The sequence below is a fragment of the Mytilus galloprovincialis genome, chromosome 6 (genome assembly GCF_965363235.1).
Source record: "Mytilus galloprovincialis chromosome 6, xbMytGall1.hap1.1, whole genome shotgun sequence".
Classification (NCBI taxonomy): Eukaryota; Metazoa; Mollusca; class Bivalvia; order Mytilida; family Mytilidae; genus Mytilus; species Mytilus galloprovincialis.
This window is the reverse complement of record NC_134843.1, coordinates 82,737,095-82,760,890: the sequence shown is the minus strand read 5'-3', so window position 1 is coordinate 82,760,890 and position 23,796 is coordinate 82,737,095. Positions and strand designations below refer to the sequence as shown.

General features: G+C 30.8%; 1 protein-coding gene across 1 annotated transcript in view; it reads right to left on the bottom strand.

Moving 5' to 3' along the window:
* Positions 1–5,649: 5,649 nt before the first annotated feature.
* LOC143080517 (bactericidal permeability-increasing protein-like) overlaps positions 5,650–23,796 on the bottom strand; it is a 35,708-nt gene continuing 17,561 nt past the window's right edge. Inside the window, exons 3-15 of the mRNA XM_076256390.1 lie at positions 19,503–19,628; positions 18,768–18,841; positions 18,177–18,331; positions 17,695–17,758; positions 14,972–15,066; positions 14,025–14,201; positions 11,647–11,721; positions 11,123–11,281; positions 10,628–10,695; positions 10,070–10,112; positions 9,529–9,592; positions 8,135–8,211; positions 5,650–7,583 (exon numbers count right to left, since the gene is read on the bottom strand). Of these exons, the coding sequence (XP_076112505.1) occupies positions 7,545–7,583; positions 8,135–8,211; positions 9,529–9,592; positions 10,070–10,112; positions 10,628–10,695; positions 11,123–11,281; positions 11,647–11,721; positions 14,025–14,201; positions 14,972–15,066; positions 17,695–17,758; positions 18,177–18,331; positions 18,768–18,841; positions 19,503–19,628 (1,216 nt within the window). The 3' untranslated portion in view covers positions 5,650–7,544. The remainder of the gene's footprint in view (positions 7,584–8,134; positions 8,212–9,528; positions 9,593–10,069; positions 10,113–10,627; positions 10,696–11,122; positions 11,282–11,646; positions 11,722–14,024; positions 14,202–14,971; positions 15,067–17,694; positions 17,759–18,176; positions 18,332–18,767; positions 18,842–19,502; positions 19,629–23,796) is intronic.

Below are 23,796 nucleotides of genomic sequence, written 5' to 3'. Positions count from 1 at the left end.
GATATTTTCCTTAATAAATGATTTATAAGGTTTGAGCATCGGTAATCCTTTGCTGCCGTAAGTTACGAAAAAGCAAAACCGTTTGCGCTGACAAAGTATGCTTCTCCTGCTATGCATGAATGACCCTCCATACGAACCTACCCTTTCAAAATACGCATTGACAATTTAACTTAGAAGCTATTTAACTATAATTTGATATTGGTTAAAGACAAAGCAAAAAGTGCCTAAAATAACATTTCTTCATTTATAATTAGATAAGATGACAACCTCGTGATAAAATAAAATTAAACTGTTTTCTGTAATCACTGTTATTTGATGTTGTAAATGAACGCCTCTTCATTGCTAACGTTACAAACCAACAGTTGATCTGTTTTTCGACAATAAGAGATACCGCTTGGACCTTTAAGATTATTTGACTTGTCAAGAATAACACGGTGTTGTTGTCCGTCACTAGATACTACTATAACCTTATCATAGTCTGGTAGTACAATAAACACATCACCATGGTTATCTACATCTGAAGAAATAGAATAATAGTTCAGAAAACATTTAGATTCTTGCAAACGATTGTCATGAAATGTCCATAATTGTTTACCAGAATAGTCAATAGCATAGAGAGTGTTAGTCCCCGCGCAAATGAAATAAATAGTATCATTATGTACTATATATAAACATTTCCATATTCAACAGGAATATTCATCTAAATCAGCAACATTGATTTTTCCGTAATCCATGGAGTATAGTTTTTCGTTTTCATAGCATATTCCCCATACATCAAAACCGCATTCATTAATAGTCTAACTATCTCCTTTGAATAAAAATCCACTATTTTAATCTTTTTGTCCGTTACAACAGCTATCTTACTACTATCGATAGGCGTAATATCATATATAAAATTTAGTTGCATGTCTCAAAAAAATCTCCTGTCTTCATTATGAATTATAAGTTTGTCATTTATATTGTTAGTAAACACACAGTGCTTTGTATGAAGAATAGCACAAGCAGTCATTGACATTTTCTCATCTCTTGGATTTGAGATCTGGATTGAACTATAAAGCTAGAGGTTATTTTCATTGATCGATTTAATTTTGTGAATGTTAAGTTGTGCTTCTTTTTTGGAATAGCCTATGAACTTAACAGTTTCAGAATTTTCTCGAACGACAACATCACCGAAAGATTTGAGGTCTGAAGGTAAGGATATTATACTATCATTCACTTTTCAATAAGTTTATCCTAACTTCTTGTTTTAGTTTAATAAGTAGATTTCCTACTTGTCAGATTCCAATGAAGAATTGTTTCTCAGATGAGTACATCTTCATGTTAGAAATACGATTGTGTGGCTCTTTAATGTTCTCTTCTTTTATGTTATGAGCAGAATCATACTCATTGACATATTTGGTGCAATTGTTATATTCTAACTCAAGATCACTCAGCAGATTTTCCTGTAATTGGTCCAAGTGATTGTTCAATTTACGACGAACATTATAAACTTCATCTCGGATATTTTGGTTTTGTTGTTTTAGATCAGACCTGAATTTGTTTTCTTCTTGGGGATATTTTGCAAGGTTCTCACTCGTGCTTTGAATGTTGTCTTCAAGATCTGTTAGTGCAGTAGAAGTTTTAGACCCTTCTGCAACTTTCGACAACCTAGAAATTTGGCATTTATTGTGATTTTGTTGAACACATTCTAGGCAAAGGATTGTGTCGTGTTGTAAACAGGCAAATTGATATGGATCTTTGTGATGCTAACAATATTCATCAATTATTACTAGATTTATTTCACTTGACTGGGCGGGGTTTAAGAAAATCGTTTATTTAAGACCAGTCCATCTATAGACAGGAGTTTTGAGATAAACTCATCCATGAAGTGTCCAGTTATTCGTCCCATAGTATACACTGAGTTTTTTTGTATATGCGTTTGGTGACACTGATCGGTGATTATAATTAAATAATAATTATAACGGCAATCATCCTTATCACACGCATCTTCAAATAGACTGTCCTTATGCAAATTAAAACATAAGCTTCGCCCGATCAGTTGAAATAACATTGGTAATAACAACTCTGCACTTTTTAAATAGTCTGTTATAGATATCAAGTGGTGGCCCCGCAGTATTTTTGTCGTTTTGTGTACATTAACGCATTCGTCACAAAAACCCTCGTCACAGTCATGGCACCAAACCTGAGCTGGCTTTGACAAACCATTGTATCCACAAGGTTCACAGATAACTGTTGTACCCTCTGCCATATTATATCTGTTACAATTTAAAAAAATATTTTAAAAAATTGACAATAATCAAGATGATTCATAGATGAACTCTTGTAATATAAAAAAAAAGTATTATACGTCATTGGCTTAAATTTAAATTCGCTATTAAACCAATTTTATCCTCTCTTAACATCCCAAACTCGAGAAAGTTTAATTCATAATTAATTTGAATTGAACAGCAAATTTTCAACTCATTAGGTGAATTAAATAATCATCTTAAGTTAGCATGTCAACAGTTACTAACAAAACAAAAACATTTTACCTCTCAAATCGGGAATACTTGCACAATGAATTAAGTTATCAAACTTGTATGTCTACTGCCAAGTATTACAATCACGTGACAAAAAAAAGAAATAAACGCATATTTATGTCGCTAGGGATCTGGATTGCGTAACAAGAGCCTAACTATAAGTTAACATATTAATACAAATGTACATGTGAATGAACTATGTAATACCCTGACCACAAAAAAAGACAATTGCACTGAATTAAAATGACAGGCTAGGTGATTGAATAAGTCCAGTGCTATAAACTCTGATTCTGAAACTTAGGTGCAACCTTTCATGTGTGCCTCTAGTAGTCGCGATTCAATAATTCAGCATATTATACTTATATTACGGATTAACTGTGTAAAGTGTAAAGTCCTAAGTCCAACCAGCTTTGCTTAGATTGCAAACAAGTATGTATATACAAAATTAATTTGATAAGAAAAACATATCAAATAACAACTTATGTGAGTTCACCTTCAAAGATGATATTACTTTTAGAAACGTAAATTGATAATCTGATTATGATAATTAATAAAGAACAAACAGTTGTGAAAGAAGTATTTAGGTACAGATCTCAGAACATTTTACTTAATGTCCAAACTGTGAATTTCGAAATAACACGAATTAAATTGTTCATTAAATGGCCTGAATATGAAATGTAATAATGAATAACTTATTAAGCACGTTGATTTTAAGTTTCAAATATCAACATTGTGAACTTAAAGTAAAAATCTTAAATAATACTGGCTTTGTCAGTTTGACCTCGACTAAGGAGTTTGAATATCCCACTGGTATCTTTCTCTCTTTTTTAAGCTATGTCATATTTGTTTAAGTTTGGAAAAGAACACTTAATATATATATATCGGAGTTTTAGACAAGCAATTGTTACAAAACAATAAATGAACCCCTTTTTCTTCTGAAGTTGCTATTTCGTTTTCTCCATACAACTGAGCATTTTCAACATACATGGACATATATGCATCTATGAGAAAGACAATTGCATACAAGGGAACATTTTTTGCAAACATGGAAACAGTTGATGCATACACGCAAAAATGTTCTCAATACATGGGATCATTTTCTCAATTCGCGGTAAGATGTTTTGCAAACATTGAAACATAATATTCATACATGAGAAATGTTCTTTACACATTATAATAGTTTATCAAATTTACGGAACATGTTCCCCTTACAAACGCCAATCAATCAATCCTTACATTTGAACATTGGGCTCTTACGCAGAACATTGTCTATGTGAGAGCATTTCTCCATACGTGGGAACATTTTAAACATACATAGGCCCTTTCCTCAATAAATTGGAATATTATGCGCATAAGTAAATCAAATACAATGTATTATCTTACCTCCTATACATTTCTAGGAATATGACTGGTTAAAAGCGTCCGTGTGGAGATCGTGTATATTTCATATTAGGTTAGTAGGGAGGCGGGGCTTATTTCATACACTACACGGTTAGTAGTGTTGTTGCGTCCCTTTATATTCCATATTAGGTAAGAAGGGAGGCGGGGCTTATTTCATACATGGTTAGTAGTGGTGTTGCGTCCCTTTATAAAAACAAAACGGTACTGAGAAAAAGTCTTAAAGGTTTCAACAGACGAAGTTATTGAGGATTACGATGGAAATAAATTCATCAAACACATTTAAACCTAACAAGTTGTTATTGTTGGCATCTTTTTTGTAGTATCAATGAAAGTAGTTTCTTAATGATAACAGTATCGAAGACTTGCTCATTTTGATAGGTCACTAGTCTAAATCTCACACGTTAAAATAGTCGGCAAGATAAATTCGTTACATAGTGTGCTAGTGACGCAATACGGTATATATGGGGTCAGTAAATTCCATATGGGGATTCGAGCTTTGCTCTCACCCCTATATATACCGTATTAGGTCACTAGCACACTATGTAACTAATAATACCTGTCTATTATATAAGACAAAATTATGTGTCAAAATATTGTGATACATGTACGATTATCTGTAATATGTAATATATATGCTGCCAGTGTAGGCACAGATTTTCTTAGTAGTTTTGGGTTCACAATCACAATGTAAAATGTCTCTTCCACCAATATAACTGTACAATATTAAATCCTATTCTTCTTAATATAAGCAGGCTTAACAAAAGTCAACAGTAGTATATTGCTGTTCAAAAGTCATAAATCGATTAAGAGAAAACAAATCTTGGTTTCAACCTAAAACTGAGGGAAACACACATCAACTATAAGAGGAAAACAACGAAACAACAGAACACTGAAGTGCAACAGAAAACAAACAACAATGCAACATACACAGAAACGAACTATTAGATAACAACTTCTATTTTCCTAACTAGGTCAGTTTAAGCAGCACCAATACTTTTACTATAAAATCTAGATGATATCAAGCTAAAGATATCACTGCTTCAGAGTTAATAAACACAAGGCAGTTTGAACATTTTTTTTTAATCTATGTGTCACCTAATTACAACGACCTATACATTTCATGATCATCTACATTGTGGTTCAATAAATTTCTGTAAACTGTGCAAGCCTTTCATATCTTAATATTACTAAAAAGAAGTCAAATAACAATAAATTGCTTCGCTGAGCGCAGCTGGATACAACCGCAGAAGTCCTATACTGAACAGTTGAGGCAAAAATGGACAGAATATTCGTGCTTGATACAGGTCTGAATTTGAATTGTTATTAAATATTTGACACATATTAGGTTCCTGACACAGAATAAATGTAGCCGTAGAACTAAGAATTGGTAATATGATTTGAATTTATAAATTTTTTGCTTCTGTTCAATACCCCCCCCCCCCTCCTCCCTTTTTTTGGCCAATAGTCTTAAACATGACATTTCTTTATACATAATTTACAAGTAGTGTACGAGAGGTAAATCTGAATGTTTCCAACATTGTATTTTAAATGTTTTTTGGATTACGTTACTTACACTGCTTTTAAATTGTCTTAATTGTCCATTAACCAGAAAAATGGTTTCCCTCCCCCCTTTCTTGCTCCCAATTCCTAGCCCCTAATTCCTAAACGTGATACCAATACACAACCAAATTTTTTTTAATTTTTGGGGTTGTAAAAAAAGAGAACAAAATTTGTTATAAAAAATACTTTAATCATAAATTGTATGATACTACAAAAGTAACATGAGTAACAATATTAGAAAAATATAGAGGTATAAATATAAATGCATGCATTATGTACAATCAACAGATCAGTTTATTTGTTATTTAAAGAAAACAACATAAAGTACAAACAAAATCAATACTGTACAGAGTTTGAGATATAAATAGTTTATAGTGTATAGAAGATGTATGATGTACTATGTAAAAAATAAAAGAAAAAATCTAGAGCAAGAATCATTTGAGGGCTGAGTGGAAAAGGGAAATCTATCTAAATCCCAATCAACCTTAAATACAATTTAAAAAAAAAAAATATATTTGAATATACAAACATCCACCAATGACTAATTCTAAGTACCTTACAACCCACCAGTAACCTCCTTTAAAATCATTTAAAAAAACAACCCAAAATAAGAAATTTCAGTGAATGGCTACAATGCACAAATTTCAACAGATTCTCCAAATCTGACTTATCAATAGTACAATGTAATTCAAAATCATAGTACATGTAATATCCATAACAAATAAAACTGATTAACCAAGAACTGAGTATGTTGACAAAAAAATTAATATATCGGTCAGGGTCATAACAAATCTCAACATTAACATAATATCAAAATACATTTATAAATATCACATAGGCTTCAATAACAATGATTTTAACTTTATTAAAAAAAATATGGGTGCATGGTTTTCTCGCTATATTGAAGACCCACCAGTGGCCTTCAACTGTTTTTCACTCTTTGGTCGGGTTGTTGTCTCTTTGACACATTCCATATTTCCATTCTATATTTTATGAATAGACCTTTTAAACTGTGAAAATGGAAAAAACTACTAAACAAGAAGTCTGGCTGAAAATTATTATACATATTTCGGAAAACATCTCTTTCTAGAATCAAGATATAAGATGTGCTAGTCTATGCATCATTTTAAAATTTTCAGCAGTTTACACAAAACAAGGATTAATAAAGTTAAATTTCTTTTTTTTAGTGGTTCTGTTGCTTAAATTGAAGACCAGTTTGCTCACCTAATCAAATATTAATAAATCAACTTTAAAGTTTACTTAGGGTGGAATTGTCACCTTGAAAACTATGTTAAATATATGAAGGCTATCATTTTATACTAAGAGCAACCAAATAAAATTCAAATTTCATTACATAAAGATTGAAGACGGTGCCAAATATTTTCAGCTATTTCAGCTTACAAATAATTGTGATCTTTAAAATACTCTAAATACAAGGGATTTATTCATTGATGTGGGTACCAGTTTTCTGGATCCTAGTTTCATATGGTTCAAAACACATCAATACGATATATCTTTATATTATTTCTGGTATGCACTTTTGAAAACTTTGTATAAAAATGACATAAAAAATGAAAAAATAACCTGCAAGACTTGATATCATCTTTGCAAAGGTGCAATAGATTCAAAAGGAATGTTCAATTTTGTAAAAAAGTATTAACTTTCAAATCTGACATTATTTACAAAGCAGTGAATAGAAATACGATGAGTGTACATTTAATCACAGATACAAGCTCTTCAGATTTCTTATAAAGTCTTTGGTAAAAATGTTTCTTTAACAATGCTTTCATATTCTGAACAGTAGAAACCTGTTTAGTTATAGAGTTTTCAAATTTCCTAAAATAACCAGTGAAACCAACAAATATTGGAACACACTTATCTAAAATTGTCAAACAAAAGTTACTTATAACATTTTTGACTATTCACTCTATGATTCAATACTTTTAAATTGAGCATATTAAAAACAAAACAGAAATGTGTATTTTATGTCAAATATTACTGATCTTTCTTCTTCTCCACTGTTAATTCATTATTGTGTTGTAAGTGATTACTGGTGTTTCTACTTCATTGGTACTTAAGATCTGTTCCAATCATCAATGTGTCCTATAAAACATACCAAATAGTTAGAAATCTAACAAACTGTATTTTTCTTTCACGGGTATTAAAAATATAAATGTATGTGGTATAAGATGGCAAATTCTTTTCTAACCAACCATTTATAATTATTGATCACATACTTATGATAAACTACAATACCAGTAAACAAAACTGTAACTTGAAACATACAAAATGAATAAATATGTCACACAAAAAATGTTCCCATTTCAGATGTTCTTGTTATCAATCTTATCCAAGCTTTTAATGTGTTTAAATTTCATCCATAATTTGGTCCCATTTCCAAATGAGGGGACCTGCTTAGATATAAAGGTCCTTTTGATTCTGAGTTAACATGAGATGTTTTCATGAAATCCTTTCTCCAAGAGAAGGTCAACCATTTCAGATTTTTCTGATTATCAATTTTTTTTCAGTTTCAAAGAATACAATTTTTATACAAACTTCTTAGATCAATATTGTCTAGCTACTATTTTGTTTTCCTTTCTATGTTGATTTCTATTTTGAATTTCAACTCAAATAGTTAAATACAAAATACTAACCTTGTCAAGTGTGACTTCTGTGTTGACAAAATGAACATTGTCTGTCACTGGTAGGGGTATACCTTTAGCACCAAGCTCTACAAAAAATATACTTGTATCAAACACTGCATCACAAGAATTCTGTCATTTGGTATAAACTATAATTATACTAATTGCTTAAGTTCTGCTTATTTCATAGCTCTTGTCTACAATACATAGAACAAAACTAATTCCCTGCATGTAATTGATTGAGGTTACACAAAACTGAAGCATAACTGATCATATCCTTTCATTGAAGCAAGGAAACTTTGACAATGATTTGGATTGGACAGTGTTGTAATATTTCAAACTATTGGCAAATAGGAAATGGCTGCTTGGAAGATGTCAAAATTGCTTACTAGGTACAACTCAACGTTATGAATCTGCAGACCAAATATCAAACCGTTCCCTTCCATATAAACCACTTAAGTTTTATACCAAGATCTTTTCTGATAAATGGACAGAGTCAAATAGTTACTAAATATACTTGCTTCATTGGCAGATTAACACAGGTAAAAACAGCTCAAGTATTGAATATTGAAATATATATTGATAAGATGTTTATTATGCTATTGCATTGTGGATTTCCCTATGAAGATTTTATTGTGATATGAAAAGGAATTGCATTGCTCTTGCAGTAATGTCAGTTGTCCAAAAATGAATAAAACACATGCTTAAATTTAATTATAAATTCATCACCAAAAGATTAAATACTTCAAAATAATTGAAAATTACAGATAATCAGTATTCCATTCTCCCTATTCTCACACTGCCTCTGTAAACCTAACCTTGCCATTAAATGTGATGTAAAGCTCTATGTCAATTTGAAAAGACTTAAAAGTAGGTCACTTTGACCTAAGTTTAGAGGATAAAAATAACATGAACAGAGTGCTTTAAATACATGATTGGAGGACAAAATGAGGCAGAAACTTTTCTCAGGGCAGACATTGAAAAAAGTCAATAAATAATATTTGGTGTGAATTAAAAATTGCAAGTTTCATGAAGTCAACAAATTTTAAAAACATTAACAAGTCAATATTTGTTTTTATTTTGACTATATAATGCTATCTGAAGTGAGTCTATCTTTATGCTGTACCTTCTCTATTTATGATGAGCAGCATTGCAGCAATTACAATTAAAAAAAAACTTTCAAACCTACTCAGCATCATGTTTACAAGAGTGAAAGTACAGAATGGGCCAATAACGTTATATCAAAAGATCTGACAAATTTCTGAAAACCTGCATGCATGTCTTTATGGTACAGGAATAGCACTTACATCTTGTAGCATTGTACACAGCTATATACTATTTTCCAATACAAAAAAACTTGGTGTCTATATATAAAATAAATGCATAATAATTAAATATTAACTTACTATTGAGCTGTGGTTCAGCAAATGCAAGTATAGCTGTGTTAGCTATAAAGTTCAACACTGTATCCTAAAATATAGAATATCTGTTGTGTTATTAAGATTAGTCAAGTCTACTAAAACTTGCTTCACTTGTTCGTTAAGATTCTGAAAATTTTACAGATGTACATATATTTAACATAAGTTATCTTTGATGTATAGAAAAATTGGCTTGTCTCTAAAATTCCCTAGTATAAAACAAGTCTTGTGTCTTTCAAACAACCAATATTTATATTAAAAATTTTATAAACCAAGGCCTTCTTTCTTTATTAAGCGCACAAAATGTATTTGGCATCCGAAGTGCCCCCTTGTCCCTCTCACATCCTAGTATTAGAGATTAAACTTACTCTGATCTGTCCAACGTTAAACTTGACAACATTAAGTTTGAGACCAAAAAAAAGTGAAAACATGCATGTTAAAAAAATAAAATTGACAAGCAAACAAAACATTGTTGGCATCCAAGGTCCCTCTTTCACCCTCGCAATCCCATCTCAGATTATATACTTACACTGATCTGTCCAACATTAGACTTGACAACATGAAGCTTGAGTCTGTAAAAAGTGAGAAAGACCTTATAAAAAAGTATCAATATTTACAAAACAAATGTATGAGAAGCAAATTGATAATGTACTTAAAATGAACAACTCAAATAAATCATTTCTTGGTATTATTCTTAGAAAGTTTACTTAAATAATTCACAAACATGCAATTAGAATTTTATTTTTATTATTTTGAATTGTGGAGAGGAGATATTCATACAAACAGTATAGGTCATACAAATTTTTCGGGAAGCTATTGAGCTGTAAACTAGAGCGATTAACTCCATCCAAATTTAAAACAAAGAGTGTTTGTGTGTAATTCTCTCTTTAAGACAAGCAGTCTTAGACCTTATAACTAAATGCTTTATTCACAGCTGAGAGGCAGGATTTTATAACAACACTGTTTTTAATGTTATACAGTTGTTCTTATATACATCTTCTATATGTTTATTGAAATCAAAAGATTTAATTACAAAATGTCCTTAATTTCATAGACATTGATGATATAAGAATATGTTATTACTCACTTCATGTCACTAATAATTCCATAAATCTTCTCACTCTTCACGTTCAATGAAACAAATGCAGTCATTGTCTATAACACAAGAAAAAATAAGTATTTCATACTTCAAGATGGAAAATACATTAAATATACAATCAACTGGTTGATACTGTGTTAAGACTTTGTTTAGGGGCCACCTGAAGTCCGCCTCCAGGTGAGGCATTTTTCACCCTTTTTAAGACCAATTTGAGCTGTTTTCTGCCCTTAAGTTGGGTTGCTGTCTCTTTGACACATTCCCTTTTTCCATTCTCAATTTTATCTGAGGGATTATTCAATCACTCACCAAAAAATATGTTTCTAATGATAGAGCAATCAGTTTTTTTACTTAATATTATACCTTTTAGCAGATCTGGTTTCCATTCGATATATAATACTTTTAGGGAATTACAACTCCATACAGTAAACTTTCCAAATAATATAGATGTTTATGAAATTGTCTTATCTATTTTAAAAAACTTACAGCATTTAATGTTAATAAGAATGTATCTCCCTGGACAGTAAACATGTTAATGGTTCCACCTCCCAGTACATTCACTTTACCATTAGAAACAGACATGTTCGGTGAGAAATCACTGGACATAGACATTGCGACTTCTCTGTTTGGATACTTCTTTCCTATCTGAAAACAAAATTGTGTGTTTACTTGAAGTTATTTAAGTCAGTCATTATTCTTTGCAACATTTAGAATTTTAAAAGATCCATTCATGTATTAGAATAAAGGTTTTAGGTGTTTTAACTGTTAATTTTTTTTAAATATCTGTTACAAAAGAAAGGATCTAAAATTACCAAAATGTTAATATATTTTTGTTCCAAAATGAAGTATACTGTTAATGAATACTGTCTTCTTTCTTCAACATTTTCACTTCTTAACATTTGTGACACAATTTGTTCACTTAAGTTTATTCCTGACTAATACAGCCTGAAAAGCCTTAGTAATTGTAGTACTTAAAGCCTCAGTAAAGCAAAGCAACAAATCTTACTAACTTGTGGTATAACCTGTCCAATACATGGTGTTCCGACACAGGTGGTATTAAGAAAACCTCTTTCTTTAGCTGGTAGCTGAAATTACAAACAAAAAAACCATCAGCAGTATTTAAAATTATACCGAAAATATGCATGATTCCTTAATGTTGTCATGATTTAATATTTTACAAGAAAAAAATATCCTAATCATGTGTGTTGTGTTTGTACTAGTCATTTTAGTTTTCTAGTTTGAATTGTATTACATTGTCATTTCAAGGCCTTTTATAGCTGACTATGCGGTATGGGCTTTTCTCATTGTTGAAGTCCAATCAGTGACCTATAGTTGGTAATTTCTGTGTCATTTTGGTGAAGTTGAAATCATCCCTTCGTAAATTTTACGGACGCCATCACGAGTTGGTTGACCGTTATGGAATAACCGTTTCACAAATGATATCGGATATGTTCTTTACGTCGTAACTACAATCCCCTTCCCTTTCATGAATGTAACCTACCGAATAAGACTTTTTACCGGATTTGTTATCACATTAGCAACACGACGGGTGCCACATGTGGAGCAGGATCTGCTTACCCTTCTGAAGCACCTGAGATAACCCCTAGTTTTTTGGGGGTTCGTGTTGTTCATTCTTTAGTTTTCTATGTTGTGTCATGTGTGCTGTTTTTTGTTTGTCTTTTTCATTTTTAGCCATGGCGTTGTCAGTTTGTTTTAGATTTATGAGTTTGACTGTCCCTTTGGTATCTTTCGTCTCTCTTTGGTCTCTTGTGGAGAGTTGTCTCATTGGCAATCATACTACATCTCCTTTTTTATATTTACTCCATTTGTATTATTATGTTGTAAAACAGTTCCAAGTTCATTCTTGATCTGACTAGTACTTTTACTATTATAGTGTCCAAGATATTTATTTATATCATATTTTTTAATATTTTTCTAATTTCAAGAACGATCAGTTTATAATTTGAATGATCCATAAGTTAGTCCTGCTTTTAAATATTTAAAGAAGGGATTGATAACAGGACAAATTAAAAACAAATGTATGCAGAAGTCTGCAAAATGTACATTAATTTTTTAAATCTGTCAGTTGACATTCTCTATAACATATACAGTGAAACTTCTCAAAACCAGCCGCCCGTCGGACCATGGGATTCGGCCGGTTTTCAGGGGTGGCCGGTTTGTTGAATTTGAAATTAACTTCCTTTCAATATTTGTGCATTTGTTTTTTTTACCATGTATTGTACCTCAATCATAAAGTTTGTTTTGTTGTGTAAATTTAGCTTTGTATTCTAAATTGATCATGAAATAAATATTAAAACATTAATATCTTTATTATTTTTTATTTTGCAGGAATAACAAATAAAATGCAACTATATAACAAAACAGTTTTAATATCAATATATTATGTTATTGAACTCACTTGACATACATTCATCATCAGTACCAAACGATGTTAGATGTTAATTCTTAATAAGCGTTGACTAGACATTATTGATGAATAATGTAGTAACTACCCTATTTCTTTTATTAAAAGGGTGTATCATTAGTTTAAATGAAACATCAATAGATTACCCCCACAATATCTATTTACGATTTATTTTGAAAGATCAAAGTGACTAATTTCTGTAATTTGCCTAAAAAATATTTTTTTAAAATGATCAAATAAAGTAGCCTTGAGCTAAAACATTTAATGAAAATTAATTATCATCATTGATTAGCGTGGGTGAAGATCATGATCTCTCAACCGATAATTTATTCGGGTATTGATTTGACATTAACAGGTAAACACTACTCAGTGGCCATGCAGGTGTCTAATTGACCGGATTAACTTGTTTGTTTATATAACAGTATTATAATGATTACAAATGACAAAGCCGGTTTTATGAGGTGATATTTTATTGATTTTGATTACACAAATACACAAATATCGGCCGGTATCCGGTTTAAAGGGGTGGCCGGTTTTATAAGGTTACCTGACCGTTTATTTACATACACGCCGGCCGGGACTTGTTATTTTGGCCGGTATGAAGGGAGAACCGGTATTAAGAGGGACCGGTTTAGAGAAGTTTCACTGTATGTACTTTGTAAATTCAGAATTTTTATGCGTGCATTTTGTTCTTCAAAGATTGGACCAAAATGTCAGATTTATTATTTTGATTTCAGAAAAACCTGCATAGGAGTTTTAATAATGCATCAGATATCAAAGTGCAAGTTTTCATTATTGTGATACTCACTCAATCACATCTTTCACATTTATTTATTTAGGAAAATTAATGGCTATAAAATTACAGCTCATTTTGATAGCTTAGTCTTTTTTGACATATTTATTTTTTCAAGAAAGGACTTAATACTCTTTGATATGAAAATATACATTGATAAAAGTACTTACATCTTTCTGTGTAAGATTGTACTGTAACATCTTGTGAATTTGAGCTTCATAGGCCAATGAATTAAACACATAATCTGACATGGAAATGTAGAACATCTTATTTGTACTGCTTATTGATGGCATGGAAGGGGGGTCAAATGGTGCCTCGGTCATACTCTCAGTCCAATAAACTTCTCCCTAAAAATATAGATATATTTAGACTGAACAGATTTTCTAGATCTGTGTGCTTTTGTGTTATATAAAAGTGCCTATTTCATACTACTTGTCAAAATTTATAGTAATTTTGGGTTTTGTTCTAAAATAAAATAATACCTAATAAAACAATAGCATTCCAATGCACATATTCTATCCTTCCAAGGGCAATAACTCAAAAAAATAATTTTGCAGGAATTTTTCCTAAATATCCAAAAAATGTAGACATGATTGGTTGTCGTTTGTTTATGTGTTACATATTTGTTTTTCGTTCATTTTTTTACCTAAATAAGGCCGCTAGTTTTCTCGTTTGAATTGTTTTACTTTGTCTTATCGGGGCCTTTTATAGCTGACTATGCGGTATGAGCTTTGCTCATTGTTGAAGGCCATACGGTGACCTATAGTTGTTAATGTCTGTGTCATTTTGGTCTTTTGTGGATAGTTGTCTCATTGGCAATCATACCACATCTTCTTTTTCATATGATGATGAAATTGCTAGCAATGTTAGTATCCATATAATCAATATTGCAAGAGGCATATACAACTCCTGCAAAATTAAGTTGGTCCACACTGTTCCAAAACCTTGCTGTCAAAATCCTGATATAGATTTATTAAAAATCCTTATTGAAATATGTGATAGTACATACTTACAATGCTATTTTCCATTTAATGTATATTTTGGGGCATTATAAACTCATATAAAAATAGTATATCTGCACTGATTTTTTATGTGGAGATATTTTATAAACTATTACCTTATGGTATGTCTCTAGAAAATGTCCTGAATTAAAGGCTGATGTTCCTATAAATCTGTAATCCAACATGAACATCTTAGCTATGTCTACTGTCACTGAAAAAGATATCAATTTCTTATATATTCAGTATAAACAAATCACTAGAAAGCAAGCAAAGCTAACTAAATGATACTCTCACCCCTTAAAAAGTCAATCAAATATTCACTTTTTAAAGAGACACCCCAAAAAAAAATCTGATAAGGCCACACCAAATTAATTAATAGTTCTTTGAGATTTTACCCAAAAAAAATGGGGCGAGCGAGCGAAATTTAAATTTATATTTTTAAATTCTTCGCCTCAAATTTTGAAGAAATATGGAGCGAGCGATATTTTTTTTCTCTCAATTTTTATATCTTTTACCTAAAAGAAGCAACTGAATTTTCAACTAACATAATTGAAAGGGGACATAATTTGATATAATTAAATTATCTCCCTTTTTATATGTATTTCAACTTTCTGCATTCTTTTTCATTTTGTTTTGTTGTTTGTATAATTAACACTGCACAAATATACACTTTTGAACATATTTTTTTATGCATGAACTTTATATGGCTATCTGCTTTTAATATGCACTGCTTTCATCTGTAGTATATGCACCTTCTGGTCCTTAGACACCCTCTGTAGTATGCTAGCAAGCTTCTTGTAACATAACTGCATGGTGTGTGTTTTGTGTTTATGCATATGGAGCACTAACCAGTCAATCCAAGCACCGTGGAAACTGGGGGTTCTAGCTAGTTAGCTAGTGCTACTTTACAATTAAATATCAGAAAATAAATTACACCAAAACATACCAACATGGAAATATCTACATAACCTACATTTATAAGCCTATGTTATAACTAAGATTTCAACCAGATGCATCATGGAGTCTATAATCCTGCAATAGAAATGCATTTTTTTTTTTCATTTACAAAACATCCTGTGTTAAACAAGTTAACTTTCAATTTCACCCATCTTTAAAAATGGTATAAAATATCAAATTTTATCATTTTGTCAGTACCTTGTATTATTATAAAAAGGTACATATAAAAATGGAACAATATGGGGTATTTTAAAGTTTGAGAACTGCACAACATCCACCAGGAAAAATAACAAATTCAGAGGTCTCCACAAGGCCGTCAACAACTGTTTTGGTGTCTATCTTTTCATATCAAAAGAAATGTATCAATGAAATATCAGTAGGGGTATTTACAGGGCCAACAAAAGGCTTAATTTTTACTCCATGTACAACAATTTTAAACATTTATTTGCCCTGTAGCATCCAATTTGATCTTGGAATATGCAACCAAACTAATCACATATAGACAACCACTACAAATGACAATCTGTGCCTGGTTTGATCTCAAATAATTAGTTGTTCCCAATCAATGATATCAGAGTAAAGTCTTTGTGGCCCAGTGAGCTGTTTCTCAGACAAGGGGACAGGTTTATCAGACATGTGTAACTCATTTTGTGAGCTCATGAGTACCGAAAATGCATTAATTCCACTTGGTTTTGAATTTGATGCATCTTTAGTAGCAGTAGATCCATCATCAATTGTGAACTGCACATATTTAAAGTTTAGGTCATAACATATTGACCATACCATATTTTCGTCAGATATTTCGATACTAGAATCATCGAAACTGTTCGACTTACTTATTTGTATGGTTTTAATATTAATAATCTCACTTTGTGCATCGCTACATCGTTCAATGGCTTCTTGATATAGTTCCCTGAATGTCCGACATTTTGTTTGTGTTGCCGTATTTTTTAATATGTATGCCTTGTTGTTATTTTTGTCTGGATGTTTCACCACAGAAACAATCAGCACGTTTTCCATCTTTGCAACTTTTTTGATCAGAATCAAAAATATGCTTGACAAATGACAAACACTGCATATTTTCAAACGCTTAATTGATAAAGATTTTTTTTTAATACCGGAATCGAGTTCGTCGAAAATGCGGATTTATTTTCGACGTGCGGGAATTTTATTTTTATTTTTATTTTTTGGTTTTGGCAGGTGAGGTGCGGGAAATTTATTTTTATTTTTTTATTTTAATTTCGGCAATTTAGGTGCGGGTTTTCCAAAGAACTACTAATTAATTTGGTGTGGCCTAAGCCAAATAATAAGAGGTGCATATTAATAATGACACTGGATATAGATTCTAAGTAAGTTTCAATACATTGTATTAAGCCTTAAATGAATTAAGGAGTAATTGGGGACACAAAATTGGTACCTCCAGTTTCAGAAGTCCATGATTTGATAGTAGGTAATATTACTTTTATGCTTGGAAATTTGTCATGCATTGATAAGGCAATTAAAAAAAAGTTTACTCTTAAATTACACATGAACAATAGGAGATATCCTTTATTAGGGGTTAAAACAACTTTTGAAAATAAATATACCAATTTTATATTATATTGATACTTTTTTTTGTGTCCTAATACAATTTTTTAAATGTCTTATAAATTGTAACAAATTGCTCATCAAACTTTTTTTTGTAGAAGAAGCCATTTTTTTCAATCAAAAATGTGAAAGAAAATGTTCGTATACATGTATATAACAAACTGAATTCATGGTACATGTATAATCTAATCCTAAATGAGCAGTAACGATTTCATGTAGAATGTCAATCATGTTTACAGGTTTCAGCTTGTGTTATATATGGTTTCCGTTGTGACTAGCAAGATATTTATATTACCTTTCAGTTTAGCCAATGCCTGACTGGCATCTGTATTCACAGCCTTATTTATGATGGTACATAACTGGAAAATATATATATATATATATATCTAATGTGAAAAAAGCATAACATAATGGCAAACATATTTCTATTTAGCAATAAATCAGATTATGTCAAAGAATCATAATGATTTATATAGAAAACAAATATCACTGTTTGGTCCTGTATTCATTTCTGGATGCTAATTATTTATAAATTCAAATGATTTTAAAAATAAAATATTCTTGACTAATTTCTGCAAAATTTCATCACATATTCATAGTTTTTTTCTATTTTGTTTAACAATAACAAAGAAACATGTTTAAACATGTACAATGTATAATCAGGACTCTGTTCATAGAGTAACTAAACAAAACCTGTTCAATATCTTACATTTCATTTCAAGACAGCAGACCTTAAAAGGTTCCACTGTATATGATTATCTATATGTCATACTGTACCTGTCCATTTAGTTGTTTCTTTAAAGCATCCTCAACAACTCCTTTAAAGAGATTATAGATCCATGCAGCACCACCGTGGAAGTGGACATCTAATGAACCTATACTACAACTACATCCACTTGAGGCTATCTTTGGTCGACCTGTGCCATCCACTCCTAAAAACAAAACAAAACTTCCAAATGACATGATGTATATACATCTGTATTTTGAGGCAGATATAACTTTAGAAAGAGCATGACAAATCTATCCTTGCAAGGATGCTTATAAGTGAATAGATATACACATTTTGATGGAAATCACATGCATGGTACGTTATGGTCTTAAGAATTAGATATAAGATATTTCAAGTATGACTTGGTAAAAGGTAAAAGTTCGTAAAAGTAAGATTCTGTAAAGGTACAAAAGTATAACCTGGTTTTGAAAGGTACTAAATGTCATATGACTTCAAATAAAAAAGGGTACTGCTAGTGTGCAAAAGATAGAAAAATGTTGGATTTACTAGTATATTAATATTAATACTGATTCTTCTATTGTAAACACATACATGTATTTCATTTTTCCCCCCAGCTGCAAGAAATTTAAAATAGTTACCTAAAGAAATTCCAACATTAAAATTTACTCTGCTGACAGACACATCTATGTTACCACTATCTGATATTGGTATACTGCAATCAAGTAAAATAATACATAATTTAGCATACAAGTAAGTATAAAACAATTTCATCATAACAATATCAAATATGTTACGAACGAAAGTGAACCAACTCCTGGTGAATCTGTAGTACTCTCTACAATATCAAATGGATGTAGAACCGACCCTGTTCTGACTATTAACTGATTGAGGTTATGGTTTGGAATGTAGTGTTGAAAGGAATCATATGATAAATAATTTTGGGTTATTCTTTTCGAATCCAATGTAGTTTTGTTGATGCTAATTTTTCAATTTTTTGTCCTTTTGGTGTTTGCTGGGTAGATGTCCTACTGGCAATCATATCGTAATTCTTTATTATCACCAGACTTGGAATACAAATAACATGTATATGTAAAAATGACAATCCATCGACCGTAAGCCTAATAAAAATTTTAATTTTGCACATACTTTCTAACTCAATAAACATGATAAAAGAAATGCATGGAAAGAATAAATGTGTATATGAATGGTAATAAACACACTGTTGGTCAATGAGCCTGCATTACTATTTTTTTCAAAATAGCTAAAAAAAAAACTATTGTTGCGCAATTTTCCTTCTCTCATTATTTTAAAAATTAACACAATTATTAGTAATAGATAACTCAAATCAAATGATAAATTTTTGCCGAACTTACATGCCATGATATTTGTAATGAAAGTGACCAGTTATGGACAGTCCTAATCCGTCTGATTTCCAATTCAGTCCGTCTGCTGTTACTGTTATACTACTCGATGGATTACTGAAACTATCTATCACCACGCTGGAAAATAACAAACAAAACATGTCAACTGATTGTTAACTAAAACTATCTATGACAATGCTGTTAAATATCTAACAATTTACATATAAATGGAAAGCCTACCGAAAATATCCCAATAACCTGTAGAATACAAAAGATACTGAATGTATTAAATAACTGTGTAATGCAGACAATTCTTTTACAAAATAATGACATAAACTGGTTTGTTAAAAACTTTTAAATTAGTTTTTTCTCTCAATTATTCTGCTTATTCATGATATTCAAATATCAAATGATTGACATATATGTGCTTTCCTACTTTATTGCCTCTAGAAATCAGAACATTCTACCTCCTATACGATGTATACAATGCCTTTGTCCCTATTATTAACTTGGCAATGATATTTTTAGCAAATTACATGTATCTGGAAAATATGATTTTTATTTCAAAATATTTCTACATGATTTTTTTAACAAACTTATCATGGTTAAGTTTGTTTAAAGTCATTTAAAAGTTGAAAGTTCATGTATAGAACAGAACATATTTTATTTCCAATTAACGGCCCACAAGGGGCATACAGAGCATACATGAATAAGGAAAAAGAATATTGATTTGCATAGATACATAGATACAAACAATTTTTTTACATACAGTTACAATACAATTACTAACTCATATTCACTTTAATAAATTTACCAACAGCATTAAGGACCTGATTGTCTTCACAGTTTAATAAATAAATAAATTTATGCTGATTATCAAGTATAGAAAAATTTGGAATTCTTTGGCGAACAAAGTCAAAGATATGTTGGGCATGATTAAAAATATTTTAGCATTACATACATATGTCAATGTATGTGATAAAATGATACAGGAAGCTGTTTAATGTTTCTGTATTTGTATGAAGGGTTTATAACACTTTGTCATACATGTATACATGATATATGATTCTGAAGTACATGTACAAAAAATACTCAAATATGCCTTCTTCTTTTTTTTTTTTTTAAAGGTAAATCATGTTTTATTGATAGTTTTTCACATTTGTTAGTGGATACATCAAATACCGGTACCTTATCCCGGCCTCGTTAACCGTTAGTAGTATATATTAAATTTTGTTAGTACTTGTTAGTTTAATTTGTCTGTAAAACATACATTTATAAATTATAATATAATCCAACTAATTGCTAGTCAATTACAAATAGAAACAAGAGTTCACACACTGAAATGTCTCGCCTTCTTCAATAATCATTGATAGTATTTTGATTGTCCTAAATATAAAACTTTATTACAACTGTCACATAAACTTCACATTAACCATGAAAGCCGAACATTGACCAATAAACCATGAAATTAAGGTCAAGGTCAGATGAACCATTTCAGCAAGACATGTACAGCTAACAATTCTTTCATACAACAAATATAGTTGACCTACTGCTTATGGTTTAAGAAAAACAGACCCAAACATTAAAACTTAACACTGAGCAATGAACCGTGAAAATGAGGTCAAGGTCAAATAAAACCTGCACAACTAATATATAGATCATAAAATATTTCCATACACCAAATATAGTTAACATATTGCATATAGTATTAGAAAAAAGACCAAAACTCAAAAATTTAACTTTGACCACTGAACCATGAAAATGAGGTCAAGGTCAGATGACACCTGCCAGCTAGACATGTACACCTTACAATCCTTCCATACACCAAATATAGAAGACCTATTGCATATAGTATAAGAAATACAGATCAAAACACAAAAACTTAACAATAACCACTGAACCATGAAAATGAGGTCAAGGTCAGATGACACCTGCCAGCTAGACATGTACACCTTACAATCCTTCCATACACCAAATATAGAAGACCTATTGCATATAGTATAAGAAAAACAGACCAAAACACAACCAGGTGCTCCGCAGGGCGCAGCTTTATACGACCGCAGAGGTCGAACCCTGAACAGTTGGGGCAAGTATGGACAAAACATTCAAGCGTGATACAGCTCTGAATTTGGATTGTGATCAAATTTTTGACATTACATGGGTTTTTTTTACACAAAACAAATGTCAAGATTTTACAAATCAATTAAAGATTTCTTCTTCAAACTTTTTAAATCTAAAATTAAATAGTTGACACAGCATAGGTTTCTGACACAGAATGAATGTGGTCTAATGAACTTAAAAGTTTTTTTTTGCCTTTGAGCAATTCACTATGCTGTTGAATATTAATCCTCTCAAAAAAATGTTTGAAGAAATTTTCTTTTTATTTATGAAATCTGAAATGAGAAAAATTTAAACCCTCCCCCTTTTTTTTCACATTCCCGTTTCCCTTTTTCCAAAACTGATATCAATTCAAATTTCTAATGGAGTTTTGCAACAATAACTACTCTTTTAAATACATCATAAAATATTAAAATGTAAAATAAAGTGCTTGTTATCACTGAATGGTAAAGATTGGTTGGTAGTAAAAGTGAATATACATTGTTTATTGTATAAAACAATAAAAAAAACTTCATCAGCAACATTTTATATTGGCAAATTTCCAATGAAGTTATTTACATAAAGTTATTGGCAAATAAAAATAGAAAATGACATCATAGTCATGTCTGGCAAATGTCCAACATACATTATCTAAAAACATTTTAGATAAGATAAGGAAAAAAAGCTTCATCAGCAACATTTTATATTGGCAAATTTCCAATGAAGATATTTACATAAAGTTATTGGCAAATAAAAATAGAAAATGACATCATAGTCATGTCTGGCAAATTTCCAACATATATTATCAACTACTATTCTATACAAAGAAAGATAACTCAAATTGAAAATTAATTGCTATTGCACAATATTGTGCAATTAGATATTTCTTACTATTGTGCAATACTGTGCAATTGAAAATTTCTTGCTATTGCACAATACTTGATATGGAATCCTGATTTGGACCAACTTGAAAACTGGGCCCATAATCAAAAATCAAAGTACATATTTAGATAAAGCATATCAAATAAGCCCAAGAATTTAATTTTTGTTAAAATCAAACTTAGTTTAATTTTGGACCCTTTGGACCTTAATGTAGACCAATTTGAAAACTGGACCAAAAATTAAGAATCTACATACACAGTTAGATTTGGCATATCAAAGAACCCATTTATTCAATTTTTGATGAAATCAAACAAAGTTTAATTTTGGACCCCCATTTGGACCAACTTGAAAACTAGGCCAATAATTAAAAATCTAAGTACATTTTTAAATTCAGCATATCAAAGAACCCCAAGGATTCAATTTTTGTTAAAATCAAACTAAGTTTAATTTTGGACCATTTGGACCTTAATGTACACCAATTTGAAAACGGGACCAAAAATTAAGAATCTACATACATAGTTAGATTCGACATATCAAAGAACCCCAATTATTCAATTTATGATGAAATCACACAAAGTTCAATTTTGGACCCTTTGGGCCCCTTATTCCTAAACTGTTAGGACCAAAACTCCCAAAATCAAACCCAACCTTCCTTTTATGGTCATAAACCTTGTGTTTAAATTTCATAGATTTCTATTTACTTATACTAAAGTTATGGTGCAAAAACCAAAAATAATGCTTATTTGGGCCCCTTTTTGGCCCCTAATTCATAAACTGTTGTAACCTCAACTCCAAAAATCAATCCCAACCTTCCTTTTGTGGTCATAAACCTTGTGTTAAAATTTCATTGATTTCTATTTACTTATACTAAAGTTATTGTGCGAAAACCAAGAATAATGCTTATTTGGGCCCTTTTTTGGCCCCTAATTCCTAAACTGTTGAAACCAAAACTCCCAAAATCAATCCCAACCGTTCTTTTGTGGTCATAAACCTTGTGTCAAAATTTCATAGATTTCTATTGACTTAAACTAAAGTTATAGTGCAAAACCATGAAAATGCTTATTTGGGCCCTTTTTGGCCCCTAATTCCTAAAATGTTGGGACCAAAACTCCCAAAATCAATACCAACCTTCCTTTTGTGGTCATAAACCTTGTGTTAAAATTTCATAGATTTCCATTCACTTTTACTAAAGTTAGAGTGCGAAAACTAAAAGTATTCGGACGACGACGACGACGACGCCAACGTGATAGCAATATACGACCAAAAAATTAAAATTTTTGCGGTCGTATAAAAACCGAACTATAACCACTGAACCATAAAAATGAGG